Genomic DNA, 22,154 nt, shown 5'->3' with positions numbered 1-22,154 from the left:
ATATATGGCAAGTATTTAATTGCTGCACGTACAGCAGCTGCATGCAGAAATGTAAACCCCATATACATATGGGAAAAGTGTTTGTCATTTTAAGATAGATACAAACACAGAAAATTTGAATTGTAAATTAAAAAAACCACCCACTTTCTCTCTCCCATGATTTCCGTTTTTCTGTGTCTATCTCTCTCCTAAAATGACATAACTTATGTCATTTAAAATGACAAACACCAAACCCTATATATTTATGCAGTTACTGTAGATAAGTTATATGCAGTAAGCCCAATACGACGTCATTTTGGGACAGAAATCATGGAGTTTTTGTAATTTTAATTTATTTTAGGGTTATCATAGTCTTTATATTTATAATTTTTTAAGATTTCAATACCAAAATGACGTTGTTTTGAGAATAAATGCAGATAACCTATCTGTGGTAACTGTAGAAGCATTTTTCCCATATATATATATAGGGCTTATCATTTCTGCAGCCGCCGCAGACAGTGTTATCTGCAGCTGACACAGAAAAGTGGACCCCACATCTTTTCTTAAAAAAAAAAAAAAACTAAGATTAGGTTCCGTATCCTAGGATCCGGTGCCGTATCATGACTTGCTGTAGGTGCAGCTAGGGGTGTAAATGGTTCAGGCCGGCCTACAGGGGCCTACGGCCTAGCCTATGAAAAGCCTAGCCCGGCCCGGCCTTCGAAGTACTTAGAACAGGTAAAGGCTTGTAAGTGAGCCTATTTAAAAACAAGGCCATAGGCCAAATAAAAAAAGCCCGGCCTATTGGCCTATAGGCTGGCCTGTTTCAATTTTTAAATAAAAAAATTATTTATTATATAATATTATTTATATTCTAAAAATTACTAAACGTCTAAACCTAGTTTCTTTTCTTTTGTGTGCGCCGCTCTCAGTCTCACCTCTCTCAGTCTCACCAGTCACCAGTCACCAGTCTCACCTCAGTCTCACCTCACCTCACCGAAGTCCCTCACTGCCGTCCGCCAGTCACTCATCTATTCTCGCCGCTGCCGCCGGTCACTCATATATCAAGGTACTCTCTTTTTTTCTTTGCTGTGATATCCCAATGTGTTTTCTTTGGGTTTGTTATTTTAATCCCATGAAGGCTACACTAAAATCTTCAAAAACACCTCACAATGATGCTCGCCAAGAGCAACCTCACTAGACCATGTAGAATCCGCGAGATTACTCTGAACAAAATTCTTAAATAAAAGAAAATAGGGCCAAAACTCCTTAGTCTTTTTATATCGAAATATTACTGTATCCTTTATAGTGGAATAAAATGCTGCACAAAGTTTCTTTAACATTGGGATGAATCCATGCCATTTGGAGAATGTCGAATGCCATAAGTTTTGTCTTTTTTTGAAATTTGCTTGCTATGTATGGTTTTCTGTTCCATTATCTGAGATGAAAAGCACTGTCACAAGTTCAAAAGTTGTAAAAGAAGTATAAGAAACATTTTCTTTTTAATCTAAGAACCACCGAAGCATTGTATTATGTATACTGAGTTGGAGAAAGTGCAGAAAATTAAAAGTAAAAAGGAAGAAATAGGCTTCATAGTTAGGCGAAAATGCAGATTATTAAAATTAAAATTACTGTATTATGGCATTATGTATACTGAGTTGGAGAAAGTGCTTTCTAAATTACTATATACTGGGGGGAATGCAATTAGCTGATGGCCATTGCTAGTGTTCTAGACCCAAGGTGTAAATTGCATGTGGTAAATATTTGCTTTCCAATTATATACAAATCAGAATTTGAGGCAACAGAAAATGTTGAAAAAGTGAAGGCAGCTTTAGAAGATTTGTACAATGAGTATTGTGCTATAAGTTTGCAAGATTCAGTCCCAAATAGTGAGCTAGAAACTAGTGTGAACCAATCATCCCTCTCTTCCACTCTTCCACCTCGAGCTCCTCTATCAGGATTTTCTAAAATCATGAGCATTGTGCGCAAAAAGGAAATTATTTCCCCAGTAAAATCAGAGTTAAAAAGTTATCTTAAAGAAGGGGTTTACATATGTGATGAAAAATTTCAGATTTCCTTTAATGCCTTGGACTGGTGGAAGACAAACAGCTTGAAATATAGAATTTTATCAAAGATGGCAAGAGATATACTAGTTGTTCCAATTTCTACAGTAGCATCCGAGTCCACATTTAGTGCTGGTGGAAGAGTAATTGATGCTTATCGTGCTAGTTTAGCCGAAGAGACTGTCGAAGCATTAATTTGTGGAGAAGATTGGTTACGAAATAAATATGATTTGAAGAAAAAAACAAAAAGTATAAATTACTTCTTTAACAACTCATTTGAAAATGTTTATATATTGCAATTCATAATGTAAACATAGTGAAATGCATAACTAATTTGATTTTCTGATTTTTAACTTGCAGGTTCGAAAAGATAGTGAGAATAATCAAGCTGATTACTTTTTATGGGTGAGATGCCTATTTTTTCCTTAAAATTTGGACCATCCTTGTATGCCTCTTCTCTTTATCATTTGTGTTCTGTGTTTTCGGTGTAACTTCATTTTAAGTGGCTCATCCTTGTTCAAAAAGATATTGATATTAGATAATGATATTAAGTGGCTCACTCTAATAACTTGATTTTACAGGACAATGATGTTTCACAGATTCAAAAAGTGAGAAAGTATATCAAAGTAGGAGAAAGATAACAAGGCTCACTTGAAGATTGTGATGTGCCAAGAAAAATTCAATCTTTGTTGTCATGAATTTTTATAATCTGTATTCTTGTTAAAAAAATCTGTTGTAGAATTTTTATAATTTGGACCCATGCTGAAAATATTGTTTAATGAATGAGATATTTTATTTTTATTTAATTTGTAACATGGTAGGCCTAAAAGGCCTCATAGGCCATGTAGGCTTTTTCTTTTTAAATAACAGGGTAGGCTTGACCTTTAAACTAAGTCTTTGATAGGCTCGTAGGCCATATAGGCTGACCATTTTATTATGTAGGCTTAGGCCAAGAAGGCCAAAGCCTTGCCTACCATGGCCTATTTACACCCTTAGGTGCAGCAGCTGCAGAAATCATTTTGCCATATATATATATATATATATATATAACTGAACTCATGGATCATTTCTTAATAAATATTTCTTAAAATATCTTTTAGAGTTTAGACTCTCCATATAAAGAATATGAAGTTTGTACTTCTTTTAAGTGAATCCCATTAAAAAAAAGCAAATAAAAAAATTAAAAACATTGATACGGGCTCAACTCGGCGGGCCAACCCGCCCCACCAGCAAAAAAAGGGGGCGGGGCGAGCTGAGTTTTTCAACCCAGCAAAAAAACGGGGCTGGGCGGGACGGGCTCATTTTTTGGCGAGTTGATGGCGAGCACAGGTGGGCCGAGGCAGGTCAGTATAATATAGGCTCGGGCTGGCGGGCCAACCCGCCCAACCCTCTAAACGAGGCGGGACGGGCTAAGTTTTTCAGCCCACTTTCAATAGCGGGGCGGGACAGACTGGCTCAGTTTTTGGCGGGCTGATGGCGGGGTAGGCCGCCCACTTTGCCACCTCTACGCAAAATGGTATAAATGCAGCATGATCAAACTCTTCTTATATTATACAAGAAGTATAAACCCCAAAGAATTTTTTTTTTTTTTTTCTTTTTTTCAACAAACCACTGCACACTTCATACAAGTTTAAATAGCATTTTGTTTATGAAATTTTTATAAACTAATACATGCTTTAATTGTTTACTTTTTATCAACTATTTTAAATATGAATATAAACATAGGAAATTAGTGCGAAGACATGTTTTGATTGTTGGACTAAAATATGAATATAAACGTCAATAATTAACAAATTTTCAGGATGATAAGAGGTTCCAAGAATGCACCCAACTAAACAATGAACTTGATCTTGGGAACTTCAAAACAAGAAAACTCGAATCACCGCTATAGGTAAAGTCGGATAGCAGTGTTAGTACGATATAGCTGACCAGAATTACACATTACAAGTCTCAAAAAAAAAAAAAGAATTACACATTACAAGAAGCAAAATTGTTTAAAAGAATCAATTATTTGAAATTCCAAAAGTGGAGCCCAGACAAGCAGTGTAACAATATTTACAAGAAACGCACCTACAATGATCATGAACTGATGAAAGAAAAATGAAGACGATGAGCTCCAAAGGTGAAAAAAATAATAATTTTACAATCGTTTGCTATTTACTTCTTTCCTACTATACCTTAAGGTTTGATTGAGATTTTCATGACAGAATTACTGCTGCAACTCAATACCAAGAAAGCCTTCATTTTCTTCTTGTATCATAATTGTACAGAGAAGCCCACTTGAACCCGCTTCTCTATCATAAGCTCTCCCCATTCTCCTCTAATCAGCATCTTTAGGGCAAGCAAACTCAATTAAATAAATTTACATAATATATTAAAGCAAAGGATCATTGTGTAAAACTTCAATGGCAAAGTGTCTGTCCATGAGTCACCCAGTGTACAAAAGTATCAGGAAATTCCTCTAGAACTTTGGACTGTGCATCACGGTCGGATAACTCTGACCCAGTTCGCTCTCTACCCTGAGAATATTACATCATAGGGTTAGTAAGTGAAATATGACATAAAGACCAACAAGGCATTTAGAAAGTTAAACACAAACTATTGGAGGACTAATTTGTAGCGACATCAAACTCGTGCTGATCCTGAATGAATAATAATGCGCATAAAATACGTATCTACTATCAGATCACAGAAAGTAGCAGCACCACTTACTAGTCCAAGAACACAGCCTAAACCGTTTTACTTTTTCTCTACAAAAACACAGCTTAAAAAACATGCTACAAAACTATAGAAAAGGCATCAAGGGAATTACATATTAAGGACTGAAACTTCACTATAGCGAAAATACAGTCTAGCTCCTTGATTTCAGAGGAAGCCCTATGAACACACTAACAAAAAGTAGCAGAAAAAAAGAATACACAAATGATTGAGATAACCCAAGAGATGAACCTCATAGAAACTGGTTGAAGAATTGTGAATTGGAAATTGAATATTGAATCTTTATTGATAAATATCTACCCTCAGAGAAATGATGATTTTCCTAATGAGTGAGGTAGAAAATTACAATGACTCAATCTCACAACTCTCCTAACCTCCACAGAAATCCTAGTCTCTGGCCTTGCCTCTCTGCTTACTAACTGTCTAACTCCCATAATTTATTCCCTCAACCCTATTTTCAATCCCAATGACCAAACTAACTAATTCTGTTGGGAGTTCCCTAACTACCCATGTTAAACCCCCCCCCCCCCCCCCCCCCCCCCCCTCTCAAAAAAAAAAAAAACAAAACAAAACACACACACGTAACTAATTCTTTGTATCCACCATTATTTCTTCTAACCTACTTCCATAACTAGGGGTTCAACACTTCTCCCAAAAAAGTTTCATCTTGTTCTAAATCATGGACAGTCAAATACCTCCCCCACCAGGGGATCAGGAAGAATTGTTCTTAACTCCCATATCTTACTATCTTTCTTACAATCAAGTGAATGAAGTTATTCATTCATCAGGAAGATCTTCAACAGGTAATATATGATTGACACGCCATCTTCGTTTTCAACCTCATGTCATTCTTAGAATATACAGTCTCTTCAATGTAAAACGGAGTTAGGACACTCAGCATTTTACGGACTTGGGGAGCACATGGCATATCCGTAAATAATGAATTGGTAAAGAATGCAATCCTTCTGCGTACTTCCCCATTTGTTGTTACTAGAATGATAGATTCCCTCACTGTCAAGGGTAGTAAAGATCTTAGCTGTTCCTCCCATTGTGTGGTAACCACAGAAGGGAATAATAACAGCAGGTTTTGCCTCAGTACCAGCAAAAATTTGATGTCCAGTATTCTTACTACTTTGGTTAAGTTCTGCCGATTCACTGATCTCTTTCACCATCATATCAGTAACCACTTCTAACATATCTTGCTGCAAAACCGTCACTGTACCTTGCTTGGATGGATAAGCATCTTTCAAGATTTCAACAAGCTCCGGAAACTTATTACAAAAGGAGTGTAAAAAGCCCATTCGGAAATTTGTAATAGCACATTCTTTGAGATGTTGCACTCGACTTCCTTAATGATGGTGGAAATTATATGTTTTTCAGTTTCTCCTATCACTAGATCATGTAGAACATGTTTTAAAGATTTATAGCATTCCACCACAGCACACTCCATATATCCATCTGCACATGTTCGCTTCCAAAGATCAGAGTTTCTCACTCGAAACTAAGTTGCCATATCCAGTGCAAATAAATTCATTTTATAGTTGGGCAAATTTGGCAACTTCTTCCTGATGAAAACTGCAGATGATTTCATTCCATAGTTGGGCAAATTTGACAGCTTCACCCCTTCTGCTCACAAATCTCAGTGAATTGCTTTGCGAAAGAGAATCTCCCTTTTCGCTTCTCATCAGAAGGAATCATTGCATGTCAAATTTGAGTGTCCATGAAATAAACCGTAAGTACAGGAGCCCAGAGTGCAACAGCTGCACCATAGTTAATGTCACGCAATGTGTGAAACCTCTAAGTAGTCCCTCTAATTGAGGACCTGGACAATGGCGTCATTTGTTGTAGCTCAAAGCTCACAAGCATCCGGATGCCATACCTTTCTGACATGTTCGCTGCATGCGTTCCTCGCTGCAGTTTTCGCTCGTAGAGCCATTGCGAAGACCCTGCTCCTTCTTCCGAAGGCTTGAGTCTAATGGCTCGGGAATAATGATAGCTTGGCAACTTAGCCAACGGCGAAGGTGTCACTAGCACCTGCATAACCTTCGCAAGAGCCTCCTTTTTGGGTTTGGGTCATTCATCAATGACTCTTCTTCTCCTTTGAGTTGTTCTCTTCTCCTTGTTTTCAATCCCATCTTTATCCAACTCTGCTTCTTCTCTCGTATCGACAAAATATTTCCGGTAAACAAAGGAATCTCCCATTTCCACCCTCATTCTTCTCTCCTTTGTTTTTGCAGTTTTGTCTATCACACGGCTATAAGAGGAATTTGTTGCTGTCCCCCACTAGGCCTTAAAGAACATTCTCCATCAATAAGAAGCAAGATTCTTGGTCCTTTTCTCCTTCGTGCAACTCTTTGTTGTGTTCTGCTCACTGTTGAGCAGTATCCATTTCACGAATCATCCAAATCTTCTCTCCAATGACTCTAGCAGTGCGTTCTCCATAAATTTCATGTATCGTTCAAACCTTCTATTCACTGAATCCTGCTCCATCCACATACAAACCATGAACGAACTCCCTAGATTCAAGAGCTCTGATACCAGCTGATAGAAACTGGCTCAAACATTGGGAATTGGAATTAAGAATCGAATATTGAATCTTTATTGATAAATTGGGAATTGGAATTGGGAATCGAATATTGAATCATTATTGATAAATTCCTCCCCTCAGAACAAATGAGAATCCTGATGAGTGAGATAGAAAATTACTATGACTCTCTTACAACTCTCCTAACCTCTAGAGAAATCCTAGTCTTTGGCCTTGCCTCTCTACTTACAATCTGTCTAACTCCTCTACATGTATTCCCTCAACCTTATTTATAATCCCAATGACTTAACTAACTAACTAACTATGCTGTTATTTCCCTAACTACGCCTATTTGGGAATTAACTAGGCCTAGCTAATAGAAGCTGGCCTACATTGTGCTTTGGGTCCACCATTAATTCTTCTAACCTAATTTCCTAAGTAGGGGGTTCCTAACAGAAATGACCTATTTCTTCCTCTCCTTGTCCCAACCTTGATAATCATGAAGGCCCACCTCGCCCTCTCTCTCCTCCTTTCGCCTTTACTAGCCATGTCCCCCGTGTTGCCTGATACAAAAATTTCCCTCACCCGTGGCATAATGGCAGCTGTCCCACCCATTAACAGACTCCTATTTTGTCAGTTTCTTTACCAGCAGTCCTTCTCCCATTTGGCCCATTTTCATTCGGCACACTATTCCTCTTTCTCCTAGAATAAACATGTGATATGGGCCTTTCTGTTGACCAGTATGGATAATTAGAGGATTCAAGATATTACATCAAAGGTCCAATAAATTTATGGGTAAAACAAATATTAAACGTGATATTATACTGTGTTATGAAGCACAAACACTGACACAGGCTCGCAACACTACAAGGACAGACACGAGAACACCCCAAAATCTAAAAGTTGTAAAAAAAAGACATGGCACATACAAAATACAATATATATATATATATATATATATATATATATATATATATATATATACACACGTTATGCATGTATGTATAGTTTTCTATAATAGATATAATTTTAAAGATTTACAATATCTTAATTTGCCAACACCTAGTATTTTGTTAGCCCCACCCAAAAAACATGAAGTAAGTTTTCTATTCGCATTTTTCAAGAAAAACTTCCTAAACAAATTTTGGTATAGTAGAACTAGCTGTTAGAAATATTAGATATGATTAGATTAGATTTGATTAGATTTGAATAGATTACTTCCTATCTGTAAATATTATGGGCTTCTCACTTAAGCCCATTAAAGTCTCTATATATTATAGCTCTTTGTATTAGATTAATACACAATTGAATACAATATACCTTCTTACTTTTAAGTTGGTACCAGAGCTAATATTCTGGGAAACCTCGCTTCCGCATAAAACCCTATCTCGCCGTGCATCATACCGGCAACCCTTTTTTAGCCCTAACCCTTAATTAGTCACTGTTAGAAATAATATTAATTTGTTATAGTCTAGAATAGTCTAGATTGTGGGCTTGGCCCATTAGGTCATCCCATTAGGTCATTTAGTCTCTATAAATAGAGAGCCTCCTTGTACAGACATATATACTTGAATATACAATATATTTCAGATTCAATTTGGTATCAGAGCTCTCGATCTGAGGGCTCTGCTTCCGCATATATATCTTTTCCTTCTTTTTGCTGCCGTGCATCATACCGGCAAACCTTTTTACCGCCGTGCATTATACCGGCAACCTTTTTCAACCCTCCGAACATTGTTAGACCCTTTTTCTATCTCAGATCGTCATCTTCCTTCATTATTTGACCGGAAAACACTATTCACATCGCAAGAAACACTGTTCCGTCACTGTTCATCACTGTTCCGGCCACCTTTCCGGCGAGAAACCACGCGATCAGGATCCCCTCACGCCGGCGACCATTTCTGTCCAAGACCCGTCCCAAACGGCCGCCGCACGCGCCTCCACGCGCCACCACAGCCGTCTGCGCGTGGGCTTCACGCGCCACCTCTCTCCGGCGCGTGTGCACTGTTCCGGCCACCTTTTCCGGCCAAACCAAGGCAGACAGGCTCGCCTCTGCCTCCTCCTTCCAGATCCAGTGCCCGATCGTTGTGGGTCTCTTCCGTTCGAGGGTTTCCAGTGCAAAAGTCACTACTTTGTTCCTTTTTCGCGTGATTTTTACAGTTTTTTGGTTGTCTGATCGCTGTTCCTGATGGAAGGAACCAGTAAACATTCTTCCGGCATCATTTCAACTGCTATTCCATCTATCACAACTCTGAAATTGACCGGATCTGCCACTCACAAGACCTGGTCTACCTCCGTTAAGATCTGGTTTACCGGTCAAGGCCATGACAAACATCTCACCACTAAGAAGACTGATATTTCCAAAGATCAGATGACTGAATGGGAGAAAGTTGATGCTCAGCTCCTCAGTATTCTTTGGCAATCCATTGATTCATCTCTCCTCAATATTTTCATTCCCTTTGAGACCTGCTATGATGTGTGGACGGAAGCCAAAAACCTCTACACCAATGATATTCAGCAACTTTATTCCGTTGTCTCCCAGATGATGGATTTGCGCAAATCACCCGAAGCTCGTATGGAAGTTTATGTTGGTAAGATTCGTTCTTTGATGCAGGAATTTTTGGCTATGTTACCTCATGCTGCGGATGCTACAGTGTACAGGACGCAAGTGGAGCGTCTCTTTACGGTTGTGACTCTCTCTGGTCTCCCTGACGGATTAGAAAGTGTTCGTGAGAACATTCTAACCAGTACTGCGATTCCCAACATATCCCAGACCTTTCAGCGCCTTCTGAATCTTCAAGATAAGGTGGCCCCCGCACACGTGCCAGCTACTGACTCTACTGCTCTCTTGTCTGATTTTGCTGCTTTAGTCTCTCGTGGTAATTGGAACAATGGTGGACGCGGTCGTGGTCGTGGCCGCGGACAAGGCGGTCGCGGGCCCATGACATCACATGGCCCAGGCGGGCACGGACAGACGATGTCGTATGGACAGGAGATCGTCCTCTCCTCACATACCAGCGTCGTCAGCCTGCACCTCCTCTGACTTTGCCTCTTGATGACTCATCGCCCTTTCCCGTCGGCTCTTCTCCTCCGGATCCTCCATCAGAGACTCCTCCCATTGCCCTTCGGAAAGGTATTCGATCCACTCGAAATCCTCATCCCCTTTATTCTTTCTTGAGTTATGACAGACTTTCTTCACAACATTTTACTTTTGTTTCTAGTCTCTCTTCTGTTTCCATCCCTAAAACCACAGGTGAAGCACTATCTCATCCAGGGTGGCGCCAGGCGATGCTTGATGAAATGCAGGCACTTCACTCCAATGGCACTTGGGATCTTGTTCGTGCTCCTCCCGGGAAGTCTGTTGTTGGTTGTTGATGGGTGTTCACAGTTAAAGTTGGTCCTGATGGCACTGTTGATCGCCTTAAAGCTCGCTTAGTGGCCAAGGGATACACACAGATCTTTGGTCTTGATTATGGGGATACCTTTTTCTCCTGTTGCTAAGATGGCTTCTGTTCGCCTGTTTCTTGCCCTTGCCGCCATTCATCACTGGCTTCTTCTCCAACTTGATATTAAGAATGCTTTTCTACATGGTGACTTGCAGGAGGAAGTTTATATGGAGCAACCACCAGGTTTTGTTGCTCAGGGGGAGTGTTCTGGAATGATATGTAAACTTCGGAAATCTTTATATGGCCTGAAGCAATCTCCTCGGGCCTGGTTTAGCCGCTTTAGTTCAGTTGTTGAATCCTTTGGCTTAATCAGAAGGAAAGCCGATCATTCTGTCTTTTACCGGCATAGCTCTTCTGGCCAGTGCGTTTATCTCCTGGTCTATGTTGATGACATTATCATTACAGGCAGTGATCAGACCGGGATTGATCAGTTGAAAGAGCATTTATTCAATCAATTTCAGACCAAAGATCTTGGCACACTTCGATATTTCTTGGGGATCGAAGTTGCACAGTTTAGGCGGGGCATTTCCATCTGTCAGAGGAAGTATGCACTGGATATCCTAGATGAGACTGGCATGTTAGGCTGTAAACCCATTGATACACCTATGGACCCCAATGTTAAGTTATTACCAGGACAGGGGGAGCCACTGCCAGATCCTAGTCGCTACCGTCGACTAGTTGGAAAATTGAATTATCTTACTGTGACAAGGCCAGATATCTCCTTCGCAGTGAGTGTTGCAAGTCAATTTCTTGATTCTCCCTGTGACTCCCATTGGGATGCGGTTATTAGAATTCTGCGATATATTAAAAAGGCGCCAGGAAGAGGTTTATTATATACAAATAAAGGGAGTTCAGAGATCTCTAGTTATTCAGATGCTGACTGGGCAGGTTCTCCTTCAGATAGACGATCCACTTCAGGGTATTGTGTTCTTTTCGGAGGAAATTTGATCTCTTGGAAGAGTAAGAAGCAAATTGTGGTCGCCAGATCCAGTGCGGAGGCAGAATATCGGGCAATGGCAAATGCAACCTGTGAGCTCATCTGGCTGAGACAATTACTGAAGGAACTCCATCTATGTGAACAAAGGCCTATGAAGCTCATTTGTGACAACCAAGCCGCTTTGCATATATCCTCTAACCCAGTCATTCATGAGAGGACCAAGCATATAGAAATTGATTGTCATTTTGTTAGAGAAAAGATCCAGTCAAGGGAGATCGAGACAGCATTTGTCAATTCCAATGATCAACTTGCGGATGTATTCACTAAAGCTCTTAGAGGTCCCCGAATAGATCATATTTGTAACAAGCTGGGAGCTTTTGATATATACGCACCAGCTTGAGGGGGAGTGTTAGAAATAATATTAATTTGTTATAGTCTAGAATAGTCTAGATTGTGGGCTTGGCCCATTAGATCATCCCATTAGGTCATTTAGTCTCTATAAATAGAGAGCCTCCTTGTACAGACATATATACTTGAATATACAATATATTTCAGATTCAATTGTCACAAAATATTTATCCTCAGCCTTAAATAGTCAGAAACTAGCCTCCTCAACCTTGAATAGGAAGAGATCAGCCTTCGTTTGCCGCCGGAACCGCCGTTTGCTACTGTTCACGGTCACCGGAAAACTTTTCCGGGGACGGTAGCAACCAGAACACCTTCAATCAGGCTCCCCTTCCTCCGGCGACCGTCTCTGTGGAAGGCCCATCACCGGCGGCCATCTCACGCTCCCACACGCACGGCTGACCTCCCTGCGCGTTGTGCTCACGCGCCTCCTTTCACCGGCGCGTGAGCACTGTTCCGGTCACCTTTTCCGGCCATTCCAGGACAGAAAAACTCGCCTTCCTCCTCTCTTTTGAGATCTTGGGTCTCGTCCGTTCAAGATACATTAGTGATTCTACGTTGTTGTGCTTTCCATTCGTATTACGTTCGTCTTCTGATTTGTAGCAGTTGTGTATTCTGGTCATCCTTGCTTATTTTTTGTGATGGAGGGTTTAGGTAGTGCATCCAAAAATATTACTAGTACTACCCCATCGTTTACAACGATGAAACTGACCGGATCTGCTACCTATAAGACCTGGTCTACCTCAGTTAAAATCTGGTTTACTGGTCAGGGATACGGTCAACATCTCACAACTAAGTCTGCCAAGGATCAGACATTTGAATGGGAAAAGATTGATGCTCAACTCCTAAGTATCCTTTGGTAGTCCATTGATCTGACACTTATAGACATTTTCATCTCCTTTGAGACCTGTTATGACGTATGGGAGGAAGCTAAAAACCTTTATACCAATGACATTCAGTAGCTTTATTCAATTGTGTCTCAGATAATGGAATTGCGCAAATCTCCAGAGTCTCGAATGGAAACTTATATTGGTAAGATTCGTTCTTTGATGCAAGAATTCTTAGTTATGTTACCTCATGCTACAGATGCCTCTGCGTACAAGAAGCATGTGGAGCGCTTCTTTATGGTCGTAACCCTCTCTGGTCTTTCCGAGGACTTAGAAAGTGTTCGTGAAAATATTCTAACCAGTGCTGAGACTCCTAGCCTATCACACACTTTCCAGCGCCTTCTGAATCTTAAAGATAAATCAACAACTTCCACACATGTGCCAGCTACCGATTCCACTGCACTATATTCTCGTTCCAATGATTCTAATTGGAACAGTGGACGCGGTCGCAGACGTGGCCGTGGACAGGTTGGCCGCGGACAGAGGCCTCGTTGCAATTATTTCCAGAATCTTGGACATTTTGAAGAACGCTGCTACAGGAAGTACCCTCACTTGAAACCAGCAACTGCCAACTTTGCTCAGACTGATGTTACGCCACCTTCTACTGGATCAGTAACTCTTTCAAGTGCCGAATATGAGGCACTTCTCAAGAAGGTTTCTTCTCAGCATCCTACTCCAGACACTGGTAATCATGTTGCTTGCCTTTCTCAATCATCTCTTGGGCCCTGGATAATAGACTCAGGTGCTACTCATCACCTTTGTGGTAATAAGGATCTTTTCAATTCACTTTCTTATTCTAACAACTTACCCTCTGTTACTCTTGTTGATGGCACTAAGGCTCCTGCTCGTGGAATTGGGGAAGCCAACCCAACTCATTTTTTAACTTTGACCTCTGTTTATTATATACCTGGCATTCCTTTTAATTTAATCTTTGTTAGTCAGTTGATTCATTCTCTTTCATGTACCGTTACCTTCTCTAAACAATCCTTTTCTATGCAGGATCCGGGTACGGGGAAGACGATTGGAGCGGGCATTGAGTCACGAGATCTCTACTATCTGATTGCACCACCTTCTCCAGTAGCATGTTCTCTCACAGAGTCTCCTGAGCTAATTCACAGTCGTCTGGGTCATCCAAGCTTCAGCATATGGTTCCTTTTGTATCCAGTCTTAAGTCTTTAAATTGTCAGTCTTGTCAGCAAGGAAAGCACAAACGCTCTTCCTTTGCTAATCGAGTCAATAAAAGAGCTGATGCTCCATTTTCTATGGTTCATTCTGACATTTGGGGTCCGAGTCGAACAATGTCTGTTTTGAGTTTTCAATATTTTGTTACCTTTATTGATGATTTCTCTCGTTGTACTTAGGTTTATTTAATGAAAAATCGTTCTGAATTATTTTCAATTTATCAAAAATTGTGCTGAAATAAATACTCAATTTGGTGCTTCTATTCAAATTTTGTGTAGTGATAATGCAAAAGAATACATGTCTCTTGAATTTTCTAATTTTTTGGAGAAACGTGGGACGTTACACCAGACCACTTGCCCACACACACCACAACAAAATGGAGTGGCTAAACGTAAAAATAGACATCTGGTTGAAAGTACACGTATCCTACTTATGAAATATAAGACATAAATGTTTTTCATATATTGATTGACACCCAAAGGGTTCTATATATACAGATTACAAGGTAGTTAAGGAGTTGAAGAAATAAATAAAAATAAATAAAAGTACACAACAAACGAAGAGGCATCACACTAATCAAAGAGACTAGACTCTAAAAAGAAACTCTAGAATATTCTACACTCCCCCTCAAGTTGGGAGATATATATTGATCATCCCCAACTTGTAAATTAAATCCTCAAAGATGGGTTTGTGTAACCCTTTGGTGAGAATGTCGGCTGTTTGCTCCTTGGTAGGTATATATGACAAACATACACTACCCTCCTCCAATTTTTCTTTGATAAAGTGACGATCAACCTCCACATGTTTGGTTCTATCATGATGAACAGGATTTTGAGCAATACTGACAGCAGCCTTATTATCACAATAGAGTCTGACAGGTAGAGAATAAGATATCTTTAATTCTTCAAGGAGTCTTCTTAACCAGATTCCTTCACAAATGCCATGGGCTAATGCCCGAAATTCTGCTTCTGCACTGCTTCTGGCAACAACAGTTTGTTTCTTACTTCTCCAGGTCACAAGATTTCCCCAGACATAGGTACAATATCCTGAAGTGGATCTTCGGTCCATTGTAGAGCCAGTCCAATCAGCATCTGTATAGATTTCTATCATCCTCTTGTGTCCTCTTTTAAAGAGCATTCCCCGACCAGGGGTGTTTTTGAGGTACTTGAGGATTCTATAAACCGCACTAAGGTGTTTTTCCTTAGGAGAATGCATGAATTGGCTAACCATGCTAACTGCAAATGCAATATCAGGCCGAGTGTGAGATAAGTAGATCAGCTTTCCTACCAACCTTTGGTACAGCTCCCTGTCAACATCTTCTCCATCTTCAATTCCCAATTTAATATTGGGTTCAACTGGAGTTTCTGCAGGCTTGCACCCAAGCATACCTGTTTCTTGTAGCAGGTCTAGGATATATTTCTTCTGAGATAAGAAGATTCCTGCCTTGCTACGAGCAACTTCCATTCCAAGGAAATATTTGAGTGATCCAAGGTCCTTCAGTTCAAACTGATTAGCTAAACCCCTCTTTAAAGATTTTATTTCCTCCCAGTCATCACCTGTGACAATTATGTCATCAACATAAACAATGAGGATAGCAATTTTACCACTATCGGAGTGTTTAAAAAATAAAATGTGATCAGTCTGAGCTTGGATAAATCCTCTTCCTTAAACAGCACGAGTAAACTTGTCAAACCACTCTCTAGGGGATTGTTTAAGTCCATAAAGAGACTTCTTCAACATGCATACAGAACCATCTCCCTCCTCAAAATCAGGTGGTGGATCCATGTAAACTTCCTCATGTAAGTCCCCATTTAAGAAGGCATTCTTTACGTCCAATTGATGCAAGGGCCAATCAAGGTTGGCAGCAAGTGACAGTAGGACTCGAATAGAGTTAAGTTTGGCAACGGGAGCAAACGTCTCCTAATAGTCTATCCCATAAGTCTGAGTAAATCCTTTGGCAACCGATCTGGCCTTATATTTGTTGATGTTGTTATCTGCATTAAATTTTATAGTGAACACCCATTTGCAACCTACAGTTTTCTTTCCTCTGGGAAGTGCCACGGACTCCCAAGTTCCATTTTTTCTGAGTGCATCCATTTCTTCAAAGACTGCATCCCTCCATTTAGGGTCATTAAGTGCCTCTTGGATATTCTTTGGTATTTTTGTACCGTCTAAAATAGTGTTGAAAGCACGAAAACCTGGAGATAGCTTTTCATATGAAATGTGATGAGAAATAGGATGAGCAGTGCAAGATCTAGTACCTTTTCGAAGGGCAATAGGCATATCTAGCTTAGTTGTACCAGTGTTCTCAAGTGGATTGCTGGAACAAGGACTCGGGTCATAATCCTGGCAGTCTAGAGGATCTTGAGGAGATTTACGCCTGCTGTAGAATTTTCCCCATTTACCGGGAGGATCTCCAGTCTCTGGTACAGTTGCTGTCCTTGTCTCCTGTACATTAACTCCCCCTGTCTCCAAAGGTAGAGGAACAACAGATGTTTCCAAGGGTAAAGGTAAGACAGTAGAATTATTTGGAATCCAAGACATATCTTCATTTACACCAATAGACTCCCCCTGAAGAGAAGTCGAGGGAAAAAATGATTGTGTTTCATAAAAAGTAACATCCATAGAAACAAAGACCTTTCGAAGAGAAGGTGAGTAGCACTTGTAACCTTTTTGATTAGGAGGATATCCTATGAAGACACATTTAACAGACTTAGGATCAAGTTTGGACCTTTGATGTGGAGGAATATGAACAAAAACCACACAGCCAAACAATTTTGGAGGAAGGTAAGATAGAGCCCAAAAGGAGGGAAAAGAGCGGGTAAGGCAAGATATGGGAGAATGAAAATTCAGGACACGAGAGGGCATTCGATTGATGAGATATGAGGCAGTCAAGACAGCATCCCCCCATAGGTATTTAGGGACATGCATTGTAAACAAGAGGGCTCTAGCAACTTCAATGAGATGTCTATTTTTTCTTTCAGCCACCCCATTTTGTTGAGGGGTGTTAGGACAAGAACTTTGATGGATAATACCTTGCTTGGTTAGGTAATCACCAAGAACAGAATTGAAATATTCAGTACCGTTGTCAGTTCGCAGGATTTGGATAGAAGTCTGGAATTGAGTTTGTACCATAGCATGAAAGTTTTTAAAAGTGGCTGCAGATTCAGACTTATCCTTTAGAAGATATACCCAGCATACTCTGGAATGATCATCAATGAAGGTAATAAACCAACGAGCTCCAGATATATTTTTTTCACGAGCTGCTCCCCAAATATCACTATGAATCAATGTAAATGGAGACGAAACATGATAATCTCTGGGGGAATAAGAAACACGAAAGTGTTTTGCAAATTGACAATCATCACAACAAAAAGAACTTCGTTTTTTATTGATAAATAAGTTTGGAAACAACTTTTGAAGATAAAAGAAATTTGGGTGTCCTAAACGACGATGCCACAACAAAACATCATTACAATCATCTGATAAACATAAAGAGTGATTTGCAAAAAATCTCTTTTCATGAGAATCTTCTTCAAAATAGTAAAGCCCTTCTTCCTCTCTAGCACTGCCAATCATCAGCCCCGAATCCTGTTCCTGAAAAACACAGGTTTTGGCAGAGAATTTAGCAACACAATGCAATTCAGAGGAAAGTTTACTAATAGAAATAAGGTTACAAGTAAGAGAAGGGACATGAAGGACAGAATTCAGAGTAATATGTTCAGAGAGCTTAATGGATCCCTTTCCCGCAATATTAGAGAAACTACCATCAGCAGTCCTTATCCGTGACTGGTGATAATAAGGGGTATAAGAACAGAACAAGGTTGCATTACCTGTCATATGATCAGAAGCTCCAGAATCAAGAATCCAACGACTACTACGATCAACATGGAATGCCATACCTTGTTGAGCAACATGGCTAGTTGCCTCAGCAGATTGAGACATCACCTTCTGAAATTGCTCATACTGAGCTTTAGGGATGAATACACCATCGGAATTTGGAGAGGCACGAGACTCCTCACCCTTATCATCAGAAGAGATTTGATAAGCACGACTCTTGTTCAGCCCCTTTGTTTTCCAGTTTGGTGGTTTTCCATGAATTTCCCAACATTTTTCGCGAGTGTGACCACTCTTATTGCAATGAGAACACCATCGATCAAAACGGTCAGAACGTTTTGTATCACCAGGGGGACGAGGATTATGTTTTGCTACTAAGGCAGATACATCGGAGGATTTAGAGTTCTTGTCTCCCAACATTACCTTTCGGCGAAGTTCCTCCCGTCGTACCATAGAAAAAGCAGCTGCAATGGAAGGTAATGGGTTCTGACCCAATATCCTACCACGAACATCATCAAGATCACGATTAAGGCCAGCAAGAAAATCATAGAGACGTCTTTTCTCTAAGTAACTCTTAAACCTTGCATTAGCTTCTAAACCTTGAAGATCTGCTGCATCATAAAGATCCAACTCCTGCCACAGAGTTTTTAAAGCAAGAAAGTATTCAGTGACAGACATCCCCTCTTGATGTAACTCTCTTACCTTGGTGTTGAGTTCAAAAGCCTGAGAAGCATTGCCCAGGTCAGAATAATATTCTTTAACGGCATCCCAAATTTCCTGAGCCGTATCAAGAAACAAATAAGTTTGACTGATATCAGGATCCATGGAGTTAGTTAACCAGGTCATGACCAAGGCATTTTCAGTCATCCATTTATCATAATCAGGTTCATCAGCTTCGGGTTTTTCCTTTTTTCCATCAAGATACCCCATTTTCCCTTTTGCTTGGATAAACAACTTGACAGATTGATGCCATTGCACATAATTCTTACCGTTTAAACGGTGGTTTGTAATCTGTATAGCTGGGTTGTCTCCGGAAGACGAAAAATAGGGAGGAGGAGAGACACCGGAAACTCCACCGGGTGATTTGTCATAATGCTTATTCTCAGCCTCATTACTTTCATCTTCCATTGTAAAAAAAACGTTCAGAACAAAGCTTCACGAGCTTGACGAAGAGGAAACAACAAGACCCAGCAAAAAAAAAGTGCTCCAATCGTGATTTAAACCCTCAGAACAGGAAGAGGGAGGCCAGGCGAGCTGTTCTGTGAAAGCCGCGTGTCAAACGGAGACCGGCAGGGCGGTGCGTGGCTCACACGCGCCGGAGAGGCTGCTCTGCTGTGGCGGCGCGTGGCTGACTTTCTGGCGACGGGGCTGACGTGGGTCGACTCGGAAATGGCTTCTGAGTCCAGTGGTGGCCTTGGTTTCGTGATTGGAGCGGTCCAGATATGAGATCTGGGTTATAGAAGACGAACAGTGAAAAGAAAAAAAGAAAAAACGTGGAGGTTTAAAAACCACAGGATAACCTGATACGAACCTGGCAAAAGCTAGCTACAAGGCCTTATAAACTCCACAGGATAACCTGCTCTATATACCATGATGAAATATAAGCCAGAAATGTTTTTCATATATTGATTGACACCCAAAGGGTTCTATATATACAGATTACAAGGTAGTTAAGGAGTTGAAGAAATAAATAAAAATAAATAAAAGTACACAACAAACGAAGAGGCATCACACTAATCAAAGAGACTAGACTCTAAAAAGAAACTCTAGAATATTCTACACCTACTAATTCATATGAATGTTCCATTCCGTTTTTGGGCAGATGCTATAATCACTTCTTGCTTTCTCATCAATCGTATCAATCGTATGCCCTCTTCCGTACTCAATAATGAAGTTCCACAGTGTTTTATTTCCAGGAGCACCTTCCTATCCTCTACCTCCACATGTATTTGGATGTACCTGCTTTGTTCATGATCTTACTCTAGGAAAAGATAAGTTAACATCCAAAGCCTTCAAGTGTGTTTTCTTTGGATACACTCGTTTTCAAAAGGGGTATCGTTGCTACTCTCTTGATCTCAAGCGTTCGCCTATTTCTGGCCAGTGCATCTGTTCGCCTATTCCTGGTCAGTGCTACACTCAAATATTTGGTCTTGACTATGGGGATATTTTTTTCCCAGTCGCCAAGATGGCAACTGTTCGCCTATTTCTTGCACTTGCTGCCATTCATCAATGGCCCCTTCTACAGCTTGATATCAAAAATGCTTTCTTACATGGTGACTTGCAAGAGGAAGTATATATGGAGCAACCACCAGGTTTTGTTGCTCAGGGGGAGAATTCTGGAATGGTATGTAAGCTTCGTAAATCTTTATACGGTCTGAAGCAGTCTCCTTGGGCTTGGTTTAGTCGCTTCAGTTCTGCTGTTGAATCCTTTGGCTTAACCAGAAGTAAAGTTGACCATTCTGTCTTCTATAGGCATAGCTCTTCTGGCCAGTGCATCTATCTCCTAGTCTATGTTGATGACATCATTATTACTGGCAACGATCAAGTTGGGATTGATCAATTAAAGAAATACTTATTCAATCAGTTTCAGACCAAAGATCTTGACAGACTTCGATATTTTTCTTAGGGATCGAAGTGGCACAGTCTAGGCAGGGTATTTCCATTTGTCAGAGGAAGTATGCACTAGATATCCTAGATGAGACTGGTATGTTGGGATGTAAACCTATTGATACACCTATGGATCCTAATGTTAAGCTGTTACCCGGACAGGGGGAGCCATTAGCAGACCCTGGTCGTTATCGCCGATTAGTTGGAAAGTTGAACTATCTTACAGTGACAAGACCAGACATCTCTTTTGCAGTTAGTGTGACAAGTCAATTCCTTGACTCTCCTTGTGACTCCCATTGGGATGCAGTTATCAGGATTCTTCGGTATATCAAAAGAGCACCAGGAAGAGATTTATTATACACAAATAAAGGGAATGCAAATGTATCTAGCTATTCAGATGCTAACTGGGCAGGTTATCCTTCAGACAGACGATCCACCTCAGGGTATTGTGTTCTTCTTGGAGGAAACTTGATATCTTGGAAGAGTAAGAAACAAACTGTGGTCGCAAGGTCAAGTGCAGAGGCAGAATATCGGGCAATGAAAAATGCAACCTGTGAGCTCATCTGCCTAAAACAATTGCTTATGGAACTACATCTCTGTCAACAGCAGCCCATGAAGCTCATTTGTGACAATCAAGCAACATTGCATATATCCTCTAACCCAGTCTTTCATGAGAGGATCAAACATATAGAAATTGACTGTCACTTTATTAGAGAGAAGATTCAGTCAGGAGAGATTGAGACAGCATTTGTCAATTCCAGTGATCAACTTGCAGATGTTTTCACCAAGGCTCTTAGAGGTCCCCGAATAGATCATATATGTAACAAGCTGGGAGCTTATGATATATATGCACCAGCTTGAGGGGGAGTGTTATAAATATTAGATATGATTAGATTTGATTTGAATAGATTACTTCCTATCTGTAAATATTTTGGGCTTCTCACTGAAGCCCATTAGGGTCTCTATATATTGTAGCTCTTTGTATTAGATTAATACACAATTGAATACAATATACCTTCTTACTTTTAAGTCTAGCCATGTATAAGAACAACAAAAAAGAGATTCAAATTTTAAATGGCTATGTCGGAGTTGTGTCCCTCCATTTCGAAATCAAAAAAATAAATGAATTGGACACACAACCAAAATGACATGTCCTTTACAGATACTGTGTCAAAGGGGGTGCTACCTTAAGTTTGGAGCCCAAATCACTAGTGGAGGGAGTTGCATCTCCTCCCATAACTCCATCAACAACATTTTCTGAAGAAAGCCAAGCAATCGGAGAGTTGGTTATAGATGACCTGCATTCAGTATAAATACGCCTTTAAAAAATATTTTTTGGAGATATTCTAGAATGTATTACTAGGAATAAGGAAAGGAGGTAAGGCCACTTCGGAGACCATCAAAGATGTGCTGTCATAAGTACATCATACATCTCAGAAAACAATATTCACACCCCAAATTTGTAATTCTTATATTCCTCATTTTCTCATCCCTACCCTGTCTTGTTGCTTATGTAACTCTCCCTATAAAATATTCTTGCCAGTAAAGAATCTTGACAGGCACTGTAATTGC

At 40.2% G+C, this 22,154-nt stretch overlaps 1 protein-coding gene across 1 annotated transcript in view; it reads right to left on the bottom strand.

The window, feature by feature from the left end:
• Window positions 1-3,897: 3,897 nt before the first annotated feature.
• The window catches only part of LOC133308026 (phosphoinositide phosphatase SAC3-like), a 35,231-nt gene continuing 16,974 nt past the window's right edge, over window positions 3,898-22,154 (bottom strand). The window contains exons 15-16 of the mRNA XM_061508612.1: window positions 21,769-21,880; window positions 3,898-4,558 (exon numbers count right to left, since the gene is read on the bottom strand). Coding sequence (XP_061364596.1) covers window positions 4,442-4,558; window positions 21,769-21,880 — 229 coding nt within the window. The 3' untranslated portion in view covers window positions 3,898-4,441. The remainder of the gene's footprint in view (window positions 4,559-21,768; window positions 21,881-22,154) is intronic.

This window comes from Gastrolobium bilobum, unplaced genomic scaffold (genome assembly GCF_033153095.1).
Source record: "Gastrolobium bilobum isolate Gb01-03AN ecotype WA unplaced genomic scaffold, APGP_CSIRO_Gbil_v1 utg22574, whole genome shotgun sequence".
NCBI classification, from domain to species: domain Eukaryota; kingdom Viridiplantae; phylum Streptophyta; class Magnoliopsida; order Fabales; family Fabaceae; genus Gastrolobium; species Gastrolobium bilobum.
This window is presented reverse-complemented; position numbering and strand designations above follow the sequence as displayed.